This window comes from Notamacropus eugenii, chromosome 2, assembly GCF_028372415.1.
Source record: "Notamacropus eugenii isolate mMacEug1 chromosome 2, mMacEug1.pri_v2, whole genome shotgun sequence".
Classification (NCBI taxonomy): Eukaryota; Metazoa; Chordata; class Mammalia; order Diprotodontia; family Macropodidae; genus Notamacropus; species Notamacropus eugenii.
The window spans coordinates 265761633-265775785 of NC_092873.1; the positions used below are offsets into that span (position 1 = coordinate 265761633).

Here is a 14153-nt window from a genome sequence, read left to right on the forward strand (position 1 = left end):
TATTAAATACCTTCAATAAAAGTCAGTTGAGACTACTGGCTGATAATCAATGGCAAGCACTGGAGGAGCCTATGAGGAACAGAAGCAAATACCCCAGACCCTCAGGATTACCCCTCCAGACCTTAAGGGAGTAAGTAACAATAGTGTTTGAGGAGTGACCCTTGATGGAATGATATGCTAAAAAGAAAGAATGTATTCTTATCCCTCAAAGAAATGTCTCTAAATGGGATTTCCAGAGTGAATGGAAAGTGTTTCTTAACAGAAATTCTTTAGACCACCACCCTAAAGCATAACTTTGGTCAGCCACTTTCATTCCTGCTTTGTTTTCTATGAAAACATTATCAAGATTTTTTCCTGTGTGCCAAAGGTTGTGCAAACCCTATAACATCTAAAGTATAATGTTAATCATTTTATTATTAAAATGCCAAATATGGGAATCTTAAGAACTAGATAATTATAGGGACTGAAACAAAAAAGTTACACCAAGATATAATTCAAGATCCCATCATCAGGCAATATTCTCCACTGGGTACATCAAACTGATCCACAGACCTCTTTTCCATGCCACAATCCAGCTTAAACAACAAAAATGCCACTTCCAAAGCCCTGCCACCCGTCAGTCATTACTTCCCCTGCTCTCTTTTTTTTTCTTTAAGAACCTGGTAGAACAGGACAAAACTAGGCTTTTGCTCTGATGGTCTAGCACAATTCTTGGATTTAGTTCCTTAATAAGAATTAATTGGAAAAAAATGACTTCCAACTACAGTATAATCATGAAGATTAGAAGTCACAAATATCCAATTCTAAGGAGAACACAGGATTTTATTAAAAGGGACCTTGAGAAATTATTTAGTTCAATTGCCTCATTTTACAAAAGAGGTACAAAACGGGAAACTAACCTCCAGATCCCAGATTTAAATCTATGTCTAATTGGTTAATTGCCTTACCTAGGTCTTCTACCAAATCCCCATGTACATGCTTTAAATTACCTATTGATTCCTTCCCTTTCTAAGTAAAGGGAAGGAAAATTAATGGAGGTAAGTTGGACACCATGGAGAAAGATATTAGATCTGCAGCTGGAGGTCCTGAACCTGGAATTCAGATGTTGACTTTGCAACCTATTGCATAACTTGGGGCATGTAAGAACCTCTTTAGATCTTGGTTTTCTCTTTTTACTGTCACTGAGGGATTTAGTTTGTATAGTGTTTTGGATCCCTTTCATCTCTAAATCTCTGACACGAGGAAAGCCAAGTAAATTAACTGTGTATAGATATGTGCATGTCTACTGAGGGTTAACACGTGGGGCAGTGGACAGAGTAAAGAGTGTTGGGCTTGGTATCAGAAACACCTGAATTAGAATCCTGCTTCAAATATTTACCAGCTGAATGACCCTAGGCAAGTTACTTAAACTTTCTCTATTTCATATTTGTAAAATGGCGATAATAATCCACCATCCTCATGGGGTTTTTGTAAGAAAATATATATAAAGCACTCTGCAAAACCAAAAAGTTATATACTAATATATAAATGAGGATAAGAAAAAGAGGGGGAAGAGGGAGAAAGAATAAGGAGACAAAAGGGTTTGATTTTACATTATTTCTTAACAGAAGAAAAACAAATATGATAATAGGAATCTAAAATGTATGTATGGAAACCATACCTTACACTAGATATTGAAAGAATGTGATTATCAAATATAATTATACAAGCTTGTTTTTCTTGAAATTGTTTCATTTTAGTACTATCAGCATATTCATTTTTAAAATGATAATATATGAAAGAAAATGAGTAATGAAAATGTCCTACTCTTTAGCAACACTGCAAGAAAAGACAATGTGGCTCTATAATTATTTTTTGAAAATAACAGTGCATTAACTCCTGGGAAGTATCATGGTGGATGCTGCTTTCTGTTGTCATGTTTAGCAGTGAGACCACATTGTTATACGTTGTCCTATGGTGAGTTTCATCTGGGCTCTTCTACGAATGGGGACCAATTTCTAATCTAGGAGACCTCTAAAAAAATGAGATCAGATTTGTCTCTCCACTTCTTTACCACACAGCAAGAGTTCCAAAGGAAAGTTAGGTTGTTTTAGAGGTAATAGGTCATTGTCAGAACCTCTGCTTTTGGGCCACTGTGTAACTCCCTCCCACTTACCCTGGGCCCACGTAACTCAGAATGGTCCAGGAGCCTGAAAGTCTCCCTGAAGTTTGTATGACACCATCTGTCAATAAATAAACACCTTATTCTGACCAAGTGCCAGTAACAAGCAGGTGCCTCAACAATTTATAACTCCATTCAGGATAGTTATTAGTTGTCCCTTGGAGGTTCTAAGTTTCTCTGATGTCCTGCACTATTTTACAGAATTCACTCAATGACAGTCACTGTCTCAGAAATGAATTGTCTTTCTCTTTTATATAGTTTAATAATAAACAATGAGTTATTTTCGTGGGAAAATTTCTGCTTCAATTATTACCAGCTGATGACCCTTCAGCGTGTGCTGCTGCTTCTATTTTTCCAGGTTAGGGGGAAAAATCACTTTTAAGGAATTATGAAAGACCAAAATTTTAAGTATATTATAAGTACAGGCTATGTGACCTGCAGGGAGGGAAATCTGAAAAAGAGACTGCAGCTTGAAAAAAGAACCTTCTGCTTCTTGACCTACTTCTGGTGAATGAGCAACTTTTTTCTTTCAACAAATCACTACTTTCCAAAAATGTTGGTTGATCTTCCATAGGTCAGCAATCATTCGGCTAGAAACAACTGGAGTTTACCATCCAATGTGGCTGTGGCAAGCTGTGATTAAAGAAAAAGGAGAGGGAAAAACACTTTCAATATTGTTCCCACTTAACTGAAAATCCATTTTAGCAGTAAAAATCCACAATAATAATACTCTCAACTAAAATCCCATCGTCCTCAAAATGTCTTTCCCAAACCCTCTTAATTTTGTGTCTTTCCTCTTTAATTATCTCCTATTTTTTCTCTGTATGGCTTGTTTATTTATTCATATGTATGTATGTATGTATGTATTTGTTTGCATGTCCTCTTCTCCATTGGACCATGAGCTCCGTGAGGGCACAGACTGTCTTATGCCTCCTTTTGTATGTCCAGTGGTTAGCCCAATGCGGCCACATAGTGGGTACTTTAAAATGTTTATGGATTGATTAATAATAGCTAGCATTTATATAATGCTACAATGCGCCACGCATTATGATAAGGGCTTTTGCAAATATTATCTCATTTGCTCCTCATGACAATATGGGGAGTTAGGTGCTATTATTTTCCCCATTTGTAGTTTGGGAAACTGAGGCAAATAGAGGCTAAATGACATGCCCAAGGTCACTGAGCTAGTAAATGTCTGAAGCTGGATTTAAACTTAGCTATTCCTGACTCTAGACCCAGTGCTCTATCCAATGTGCCATTTAATTGCTATTACTTACCAGTAAATTGTTAGAAATCTGAATTTAAATCTTGCCTTAGACCAACTATGTAACTCAGGGCAAGTCATTTAACATCTATCTCAGATTCCTCATCTGTAAAACTAGGATAATAAAAATATCTATCTCCCTGGCTTATCGTGAGGATCAACGGAGATAATATTTGTAAAGTTCTTTATAAAGCTTAAATCATTCTATAAAGACTAGCAATTATTGTTGTTATTACTTATTTAACATCCAATGTCACTTTGATATTTTAAGTCTTGGTTCAGACTCCATCTGAATAATGCCAGGGAATATCATAGAATCACAGATGTAATGCTAGAGTTTTATCTGTTTCAAGGCCTTCATTTTACAAATGGGAAAACTGAGGCTTAGAGAATGTGAAGTGAAATAGGAAGTAGATCCTCTGACTCCAGATGCAATGCTGTCTCCATCATGTCAGCAGTAAGCTCCGTTAAATACCTGTGTTGTCAGTTAGTTACTTTGAGTCTGAACACAAATATATGATTTCTCAATTTTTACTTTCAAGCTAGAAGAGACAAAAAAGAGCTACCAATTTAGCAAAGAAACTTAAGTCATTCACCAAACATTTCAGTATTTCAATTTTCAGTGCTCATTGGAATATATTCTGATAATGATCTGATCAATGTAAAAGTGATTATTTAATAGAAAATAAGTGTATAAAATATTTGTCAACTGAAATTGAATAAGTAAATTTTATTTTGTCCCATATCATTTACCATAATTCTGCTAAGTAGATGTGATACAAACAAACTCAATTGCATAAGAGGCTATCTAAAAGAATATTCATACGGTGATTATAATTCTGTTTTCTCTTTTGATAATAGGGAAAGAAGTTAACTTTATCTGCCCCTTTAAGAAAATCCAGTGTATGAAAATGTAGGTTTATAACAGAGGGCTACTTAGATATTTATTTAATTAATGAGTGATTATTCTCTCTTCGAAAAGTTTGACAAAAAAAATTCTTATAATAATTCTTCTAACCATTCTATGCCTCTAATTTATTACCTACATGCAAATTATTCCTAAATGTTTAGGCCTGACATTTCATTTGTTTCAATTTCATATTTCAGAATGCCATACCAAATGGCAGAAGAAACAAAATACACACTATTAGTAGAGAGAAACTAACCAGTTGTAGACAAAGCCTTAATTTCAGAATCAGACATCTTATGTACAGTGAGATATAAGTGCCAGGCTAGATGAAGATAAGAAGGAAAATGAAGGTGAGATGCCTGAAGATGAGAAGGAAATAAAAACAATGTAAATGATAGTAGCAGCTCTAACCCAAGCTGTTTAAATGAAACCCAACTTTAGAGATCCACATAGACCAGACTATGAGTAGTGCTAGAAGGTCCAGTCAACAAACATTTATTAAACATCTATTATGTGCCAAGGCACTGAGCCAGGTAAGGTGAAAAGTAAAGTCAGAGCAGGCCTAATAGTCTAAAAAAGTATGGAGAAATCAGACATGGTAATGAAGGTACAGAAGAGGTTTATGAGGAGTGAGGCATAGAGAGACATGATATAATAGCGGATTTTGATCAGATAAAGGAGTGTTGAGAGTTTTCTGTTGTTTATAAAAGAAGTAGAATACCAGTGGGTAATGGATATATCCAGGGTGTTATCATCCCTGAATATAGTTAAGGTGGAATTGAAGAGATGTGATACGAGATTATTGGAAACTGAGAATCTAGGGTTTTAAGGGAGGCTTTGATACAAAAGCTGAAGTTCCCTAATAGAAGAGCAAGGGTTGGGAAGGAGAAGAAGAGAGTGAGTTCCTTGAGAAAAAAAAATGAACATGGGAGTTGATAGACAACAGTCATCTTGATCTGTTTATGAGGAAAGAATTAATAACTGAACTCCAAAGGGGTAGAGATTTCTGAGTTATGGCAGTAAAGGGACAATCAGGGAATGGCAGTTGAGAGCAAAGAATATTCCAACTACCCTTCTGAAGGACAAATGTGTCGGGTGAAAGTGAAGATATATCTAGTCTTGAAAAGGATAGCCCGGAATGCTGTGTCATCTAGGGAAACCTAGATCTCAGATTGAAGGAATGTGAGAGGAAGAGGTTCAGAATGAAGGAAAGTTTATTTGTTTGGAGTGGGAATTCCAGAGGGCATAATGGAAAGGAGTAGACAAAGTTGGAGTGGGAAATGGATGGGGCAGGGCAAGGTTGAGTTGGTATTGATGAGAATGTAGGAGGTAGGAGTTAAGGATTACTTACTCTTAAGGTATCTATTAATTAACTAACACAGGGAAAAGGAGAGTAATGAGTAGTAGGAGTCTGCTAACTATAGAGGGTATTAGTGGTGATAGATTAGTCATAATGATGCCAAGTACCATGAGGTGGTGTTACAGCACAAAGATCGAAAATGCCAGGTCTTGCTTAGCCCATCTCTTTTTCTGAACTGGCAGGGAGGAGGGGAGTATTTCCAGGGAGCTAGGAAACTCATGGGGCAACTAGATGGTAGAGTCGATAGAGTATTGGACCTGGAGTCAGGAAGACTCGTCTTCTTCAGTTCAAATCTGACCTCATACCTTTGCTAGTTGTTTGACCCATATTTAACCATATTTACTTCAGTTTCCTCGTCTTATTATTCTCATTTTACAATGAGCTGGAGAAGGAAAAAGCAAACCATTCCCTTTTCTTTTCGAGAAACCTCAAATGGGATCACAAAGAGTTAGACACAACTGAAACGAATGAACCATGACAGAAGGTCCACTGGATGTCAGAACAAGCGCCTGCACAAATGAGATCAAGAATCTGTGACATAAACATTGTTCTCCTAAAACTTACTAGAATGTTACTCAATAAAAAGGTTTACTTAAAATCAGTAAATAAAAGCAAAGATAAAAAACAAGAAGCTACTTGTCTCTGCCATCATACTACCTTCGGAAGACAACACTGAAAGGGGGAAAACCTACTTGGCCAGATTAAATTTGTGCAGCTTTGACAAGTAGCACAAACATTACAGTTTGGTCCATAATCCTTTCATGTTTGTCATGCTATCAGACGTTTTTATACATCAATAAAATGTTAAAGTTTTCCAGACTGAATGCACTATATACTTAATCCCAGAAGTTAAAAAATAAAGGATATTAGGAATGTATTGGAAGAGTAACCAGATTTTAAAGTGAATGTAGGTCAATGCATGAGATGGTTGGAGATTTTAATTCTTCCTTCAGAAGACAACACTGAATAAAATCTGATTCTTTGTTGGACCAGAATTATGCTTATGTAAGGGTTCCAAATATATCTTAAACCCAGAGACATGAGTAAAATCAATTCCAACATTTTCCCTGTTATCTGGTATATATCAAGAATAGTAATGGTAAACCACACACATTTTGCACAAACTGTGAGGCTTATCTAGTTTTAAATAACTCAGTCTGAAAGACTCTGCTGAAGATATTACACTAATGGCTGCCTGGAAAGAATGATAAATATTGCTTATAGCAGGTTTGGAAGAATCACAAAAACAGTTTTTGGATCATTTTCTACTTTTTCTTGGAGCACTTTTATTTTGCAGGGGGCTGAGGAGGAGTGAGAAGGAAAGATGGGAGGAAACCACCAGGAAGTAGAGAAGTAACAAAGTCTATTGTATAAACATTAAATTCCCATTCACTCATGGACTCCATTTGAGCTAAAAAATCTAATCTTTTTGTGCCCAGGCTTAGTTAATATAAATGGAATTATGTTTTCCATTAGGACTCTGATCTATACTGTCTATATGCATTCAAAACATTTTATCAAATGGTTCAAAAACAACATTTTCGATGACTACACAATTGTGATCTATTTAACAGTTTTTTCATGATAGCCGAGAATCACTGTCACCATTCATTATGAGATAGTTGAGACTTATTGACCCAGGCCCAGTGACCTTATCACTTCCTTCATCAACGAGTTATTACTTAACTTGACTATAATTCTCCCTTATAGTTGGGGAAACCCCAATGATTGCATCACTAAATTTTGTCCACAGAGCCTAAGAGTAAAGTACCATGCCTCCTCACCACAAATAGACTCATGAAAAATACACTGATGCAGAGGGTAAGCCAAAATTATACAGTGTTTCTGCAGGGGATAAAATGGAGACTTTAAATGCATAACTACAAAATGGAAGAACAGCTGAGAGGAAAAAAGGAAGGTAACCATTTTCTTCTTTGTAACTCTAATAGAAAGCCCAGTGCCTGATATACAAGGCTCATCAAAAATGTTTGTTGAACTAAAATAAATTAAACATTAAAAGCTACATGGGAAACAGAATTTTGAGGTTAGACAGAGAGTAAAGAATCATGAGAACAAGGAAGAAGAGTCATGGCATTAGCATCAAGAAAAACTAAAAGCAGCTATTATGTCCACACTAAGTCTTGATAGCTGAAATAGTTTTCTTGGCTAGCCAATGGTAGGGTCCAGTACCCAAACTTGACTATCCTAGGACTTGCTGTATTCTTTGTAGCATGATGATCATAACCTATTTAAGTGGTACCATAGTTTAAAGGGGGTACTGAGAAAAATATTATAGATAGGTCAGATAAGAATTATAGGAATGGTGATGGGACTGGAAACTTCATATGAAGAATGGCTAATATAATTAGGGATGCAAAGACTAAAGAAAAGGACACTTCCCATGATAGCTGTATTTAATAGACAAATATGGTATATTGGAATGACTGCAATAGGAGTCAGAAGACCAGAGTTCTAATTCCAGCTCTGCCACTCATTTCCCTTCAGGACTTGATTTCCTTTTCTATGGAAAACTATCTCTCCAGACACTTGGAGTTCTTTTAAAAAGGACTTGAAGGGCTATAAAGTAGAGGGAGATTTCCCATAGCAAGGGATCTCTTGTAGAACTGGACACTTCATGCCCTTGGCACAAGATATTATTCATTCACATTAAATTAATTCTGGGTAAGAAAAAGGAGACACACTTGTAACAAGAATTATTTAATGTAGCCCTTAGGGAAATCCTCTTGACAAAGATGTTTGTATGGCATTGTCAGTGGAAGACATTGATTCTCCTTCTTTGCAGATGTTAGAGAAAAAGTTAGACAATAGCTGGGTGAAACTTGTATTCAGTGTATCCCTGTCCAGAAAAAGGAGGGATTGGATATTATTTGAGACTTTTTTCTATCCCAGAATAGTATTGCAACTATGCCTCCTGCCTCTTCTGTTTGCCTAGGTGTGTACTGTACTGAAAGAGAGTATAAAATCTGGCTTGAAGCTTAACATAAAAAAAAAAAAACTAAGATCCTGACAACTGGTTCCATCACTTTCTGGCAAACAGAGGGAGAAGAAATGGAAGTAGTGTCAGATTTTATATACTTAGACTCAAAGATCACCACAGATGGCAACCAAAGCCATGAAATTAAAAGATTCTTTTTCCTTGGAAGGAGAACTATGGCAAATCTGGATGGCATACTAAAAAGCAGAGACTTTGCCTTCTGACAAAGGTCCACATAATCAATGTTTTGATTTTTCTAGTAGCAGTATATGGCTGTAAGAGTTGAACTATAAAGGAAAGCTGAGTGCTGCAGAATCAATACTTTTCAATTGTGGTGCTGGGGAAGAAGTTTGAATGTCCCTTGGACAGCAAGGATATCAAATCAGTTAATTCAGAACTGAATCATATCCGTGGATGTATTCTCTACATAAATATAACTAGAAAACATAAAGAAGTTGCAATTGAATAGAATAATTACAATTTTTACTTAGAGAAACAAAGGATTTTTTTGCCATTTTGATTCATTTTATTTGCATACATATATATACATATATATATGGAGATTCATGTGTGTGTTTTTGTGTGTGTGTGTGTGTGTGTGTGTGTATGAGATAGGACTTAATGATGTCATAACCAAGTCATTGCCCTGGTAGGATGAGAATATATTTGTGAGTAGCACATAATTTTAGAGTTATCAGAGAATTGAGCAGTCAATTAGTCTAATTAGTCAATTAGCCTAATCTACATCCTAAAAAATATTTACTTAAACTTAGTTGAGAAGTCTGAAGATCACCTGTAAGGAGGAACCAAATATTTCCTTAGGCAATTGATTCCAATTTTGAATAGTTTAAATGTTAGGAAGTATTTTCCTTATGTAATATAAATTTGTTGCTTTTTAACTTCAATTCTAAATGAATTAAAGATTTTTTTTAATTTAGATTTAAAAAATAATTTCTAGAATAAAATGTTCAATTGAAAGTAAAGATATACATACCTGAGGATTTTGTCTTTTGTTTGACAGACCTCATGCCATACTTATCCATAATATTATACTCATAGGATTACAAATGTAGACTAATGAGGGACTATATACATAGTCTACTGAGATTAAATTAACCTGAGAAGTGTTATTTAATGACAGCCTGAACTTTGTGTTCAAAAATGTATAACAAATGAAACAGTTATTTAAATAACAATCATAGTTAATGTTTCCTGGGACATCATGTAATGAAATTTTGTCAACATGAGTAACTACTATCAAAATGCCAAAGGAAACTTGTGACTTTACATTATTCTTTTCTTTTTCTCATAATTTCTCATTTCATTTGTTTATCTTTTCTAATTTTTATAGTAGTTTGTTTTTTATAATTCAACACACAGTGTTTCTTTAAAGAAATGTTTTTTTTTAATTTTGGTTTGATTAATATGGTAGTAGTAGTAGCAGTAGTACCAGTAGCAGTAGCAATAGCAGCAGCAGCCAGAGCATTTAATATCTTTTCATGCTTCTCTTGAATCTTGTGCTTGAAAGTCAGGTTTTCTATTCAGCTCTGGTCTTTTCATCAAATGCTTGAAAGTCCTCTATTTCATTGAATGACCATTTTTCCCCCTGAAGAATTATACTCAGTTTTGCTGGGTAGGTGATTCTTGGTTTTGATCCTAGCTCCTCTGACTCCTAAGCCCTTCAATCCCTTAATGTAGAGGCTTGTTTTATCCTGATTGTATTTCCACAATACTCGAATTGTTTATTTCTGGCTGCTTGCAGTACTTTCTCCTTGACCTGGGAATTCTGGAATTTGGCTACAATATTCCTAGGAGTTTTCCTTTTGGGATCTCTTTCAGGAGGTGACCAGTGGATTCTTTCAATATTTATTTTACTCTCCTGTTCTAGAATATCAGGGCAGTTTTCCTTGATAATTTCCTGAAAGAGAATGTCTAGGCTCTTTTTTTGATCATGGCTTTCAGGCAGTCCCATAATTTTTAAATTGTCTCTCCTGGATCTATTTTCCAGGTCAGTTGTTTTTCCAATGAGATATTTCACATGATCTGCTATTTTTTCATTCCTTTGGTTTTCTTTTATAATTTCTTGATTTTTCATAGTCATTAACTTCTATCTGCTCCATTCTAATCTTTAAGGAATTATTTTTTTCAGTGAGCTTTTGGATCTCCTTTCCCATCTGTACAATTCTGTTTTTAGGGCATTCTTCTCCTCATTGGTTTTTTGGATCTCTTTTGCCATTTGGGTTAGTCTATTTTTTTAAAGTGTTATTTTCTTCAGTAGTTTTTTGGGTCTCCTTTAGCAAGCAGTTGACTTGTTTTTGTTGATTTTCTTCTATCACTCTCATCTCTCTTCCCAATTTTTGCTCTACTTCTTTTAATTTGATTTTCAAAACTCTTTTTGAACTCTATTATGGCCTGACGCCAATTTATAATTTTCTTGGAGACTTTGGATGAAGGAGCTTTGACTTTGTTTTCTTCTGTTTGCATGCTTTGGTCTTCCTTGTCACCAAAGTAAGATTCTATAGTCTGATTCTTTTTCCATTTTTTGCTCATTTCCCCAGGCATTTACTTGACTTTTGAGTTCTTTGTCAAGGTAGTTCTCTGCTTCCAGCAGGGGTGGGGTATGTACTGTCAGCTGCTCGATCCCCCCACAATCTGTGGGCCTAGAGCTCCAGAAACAGTGGCTGCAGCTGCCCCTGCTGCTACTGTGGCTGCCTGCATGTTCCTCCTCCCCTTTCCCCCTCTGCCATCCTGGGGCTGGGGCCAGATCACTCCACTCTCCTGCACTAGTCCCACAGGCTTTTCCCACTAACCTTCCAATTTATCCTCAGCATTTTAGGGTCCTGAAGTCTGGAAACTGCCACAGGTGCGAGAGATTCAGTCCCCCCCAAGGCCTGCTCACGACCTGTCTATGCCTGGACTGCACCCTGCTCCCACCATGGCAGCACTCTGGAAAGTCCCTGCTGTTACTCCACCATCTTGGCTTTGCCTCCCCAAATAAAGGATTTTAGCAGAAACAGTTGTTATTCTGTGGGTAACTTGTTGTTCATTGGATACATATTTTTCCCCTAAATAAACTGCATCCATAAATTGAATACATCTTAAATTTTACTTAAAGTAAAAGCTAAATAAATATTTTTGGGAGGTCTAAGATCTATATGATTCTTAATAGCCTAGATCCCCTTTTCTGTGACTCTACTAAAGTCACGACTTGCTATTTAGCCTTTTTATCTGTTTTCATGGTTTATCATATTCATAGGATTGATCATCTGATGATCAATCTTCTGTCATGAAACTGGGAGAGAAAAGGGAATGAGCATTTACATAGCACCTAATATCAGTCAAACACTATTAAGTACTTTTCAGTTTTTATCTCATTTAATTCTCACAATAATCCTTCTAGGTTCTACAGTCATTATCCCCATTATACAGAAGTTAAATGAGTTGCCCAGGGTCATGTAAGCTAGTAAATGTCTGAGGCCACATTTGAATTCATTCAGAGTTTCTTGACTCCAGGTTCAGTGTTTTATCCACTGTGCCACCTAGATGTATGACTCAATTTGTACTTAGAATACCAGGAAAGGGTATCCTGTGACCTTGAGGCCACATGTGGCCTTGTATGTCCTTGGGGGTGGCCTTTTGACTGATTCCAAGTTTACAGAACAAATTCTTTTATTAAGGGAACTTGTTCTGTGAACTTTGGATTCATTCCAAGGACTGCAACTTCAGGACCTAGAAGGCCACATGTGGCCTTCAGGCCACAGGTTCCCCATAGCTGGTGCCACTTAGACATTTTATTGAATAGTACACATAAAGTGGGTAGACTCTAACAAAGTTTGTACTTTGTTTGGTATAGCTCTATAGGTACAGCCTTCAAGAATCCAAGGTCGTGCCACTGCTGTAATGAAGCAACGTGTTAGAATGTTTATAGAGGTCTTTGATTCAATGATTCTATAAGTGAAGATAAATGAAAAGTTCTAGGATGGAGAATCAAGTTCTTTATTCCTTAATCTAAAACTCTGACAGTCCTCTGACAATAGCTTTCTATCATTCCATCACTCTCTGTGATATAAAACACATAACTATATACAATATATGTAATATAATACAATACAATGTGATATAATATGATACTACATTACATTATATCATATTGTATTATATTACATATTAATCTATAAGTATATATTTATAATATGTATTTTACATTATATTTTAATATATAATGTAGTATAGATAAATAAATATAAAATAGTATTCTACTTTCCCCAATTATATGTTTAAAAAACTTTTAGCTTATTTTTAAGTTTTGAGCTCTAAATTCTATCCCTCCCTTGCTCTTGACCCTTCACCCCCACCCCTGAGAGAGTAAGCAATCTGATATAGGTTGTGCATGTTCAATCATTTAAACAATTCCATATTAGTCATTTTGTACAAGAAGACTCTAACCACAACAAAAAAGAAGAAAGAAAGTAAAAAATAGTATTCTTTAGTCTGTATTCAGATATTAATTCCTTCTCTGGAGGCAGATAGAATGTTTCATTATAAGTCCTTTGGGATTATCTTGGATCATTGTATTGCTAAGAATAGCTAAATCATTCATAGTTCTTCATCATACAACATTGCTGTTACTGTGTATAATGTTCTCCTGGTTCTGTTCACTTCACTCTCCATCAGTTCATTTCAGTCTTTCCAGGTTTTTCTGAAATCATCCTGCTTGTCATTTCTTACAGCACAAAAATATTCCATCACATTTGTACATCACAACTTGTTCAGTCATTCCCCAACTGATCAGCATCTCCTTGATTTACAGTTCTTAGCCTCTGTGCTTTCCTCTTCATAAACCTATTCTGTACTCTCATCACCATATCCAATACCACTCCTCATTACATCCTTAGGCATTACCTCTACTCCAATTTAACCTTCTTCCATCTCCAGTCTCAACACTGCTATTAGTCAGTTCAACTCTCCATGGTCATTTTCTCTAGAATCCCTCTTTTCTTTGTCCTATTCTTGCTCATCCCTTGCCAAATGTAGCTCTGGATTCCCACCATCTGCTCCTCCACTCAAACTCGGTGCTGCTGAATGGAACTGAAGGAAGTTAATCCTTGAATTGCTTCTAGACTTCATCATTTAGCTGAAAATGTTCCTTCCAAAGTTCCCAATCATCTCTTAATTACTACATTTGCTATGATTTTTTTAAATACTATCTTTCTCAACCTGTTGCACTTGACACTGTCGACACATTGTACTCCTAAATATTCTCCTCTCTTGTCTTTTCATGATATTGTTCTCTCCTAATATGTGCCTGTCTGGAGTTTTGTCCTTTTCCATGAAAAGAAATTTAGAAAGGTTATAGGATGAAATCATATAAATTCTATTGCACTTCAATATAATATAAAGGCTGAAGAACAATGTATGTCAATCCTTTATCATCAGTGGTAAGATTTAAGAGATATAGTTTAA

General features: G+C 35.8%; 1 protein-coding gene across 2 annotated transcripts in view; it reads right to left on the reverse strand.

Moving 5' to 3' along the window:
- Nucleotides 1–2394: 2394 nt before the first annotated feature.
- Nucleotides 2395–14153, reverse strand: part of WDR27 (WD repeat domain 27) — a 249969-nt gene continuing 238210 nt past the window's right edge. For both annotated transcript variants that reach the window (XM_072643936.1, XM_072643935.1), the window contains one exon: nucleotides 2395–2794. In XM_072643936.1, the coding sequence (XP_072500037.1) occupies nucleotides 2744–2794 (51 nt within the window). In that variant the 3' untranslated portion in view covers nucleotides 2395–2743. The remainder of the gene's footprint in view (nucleotides 2795–14153) is intronic.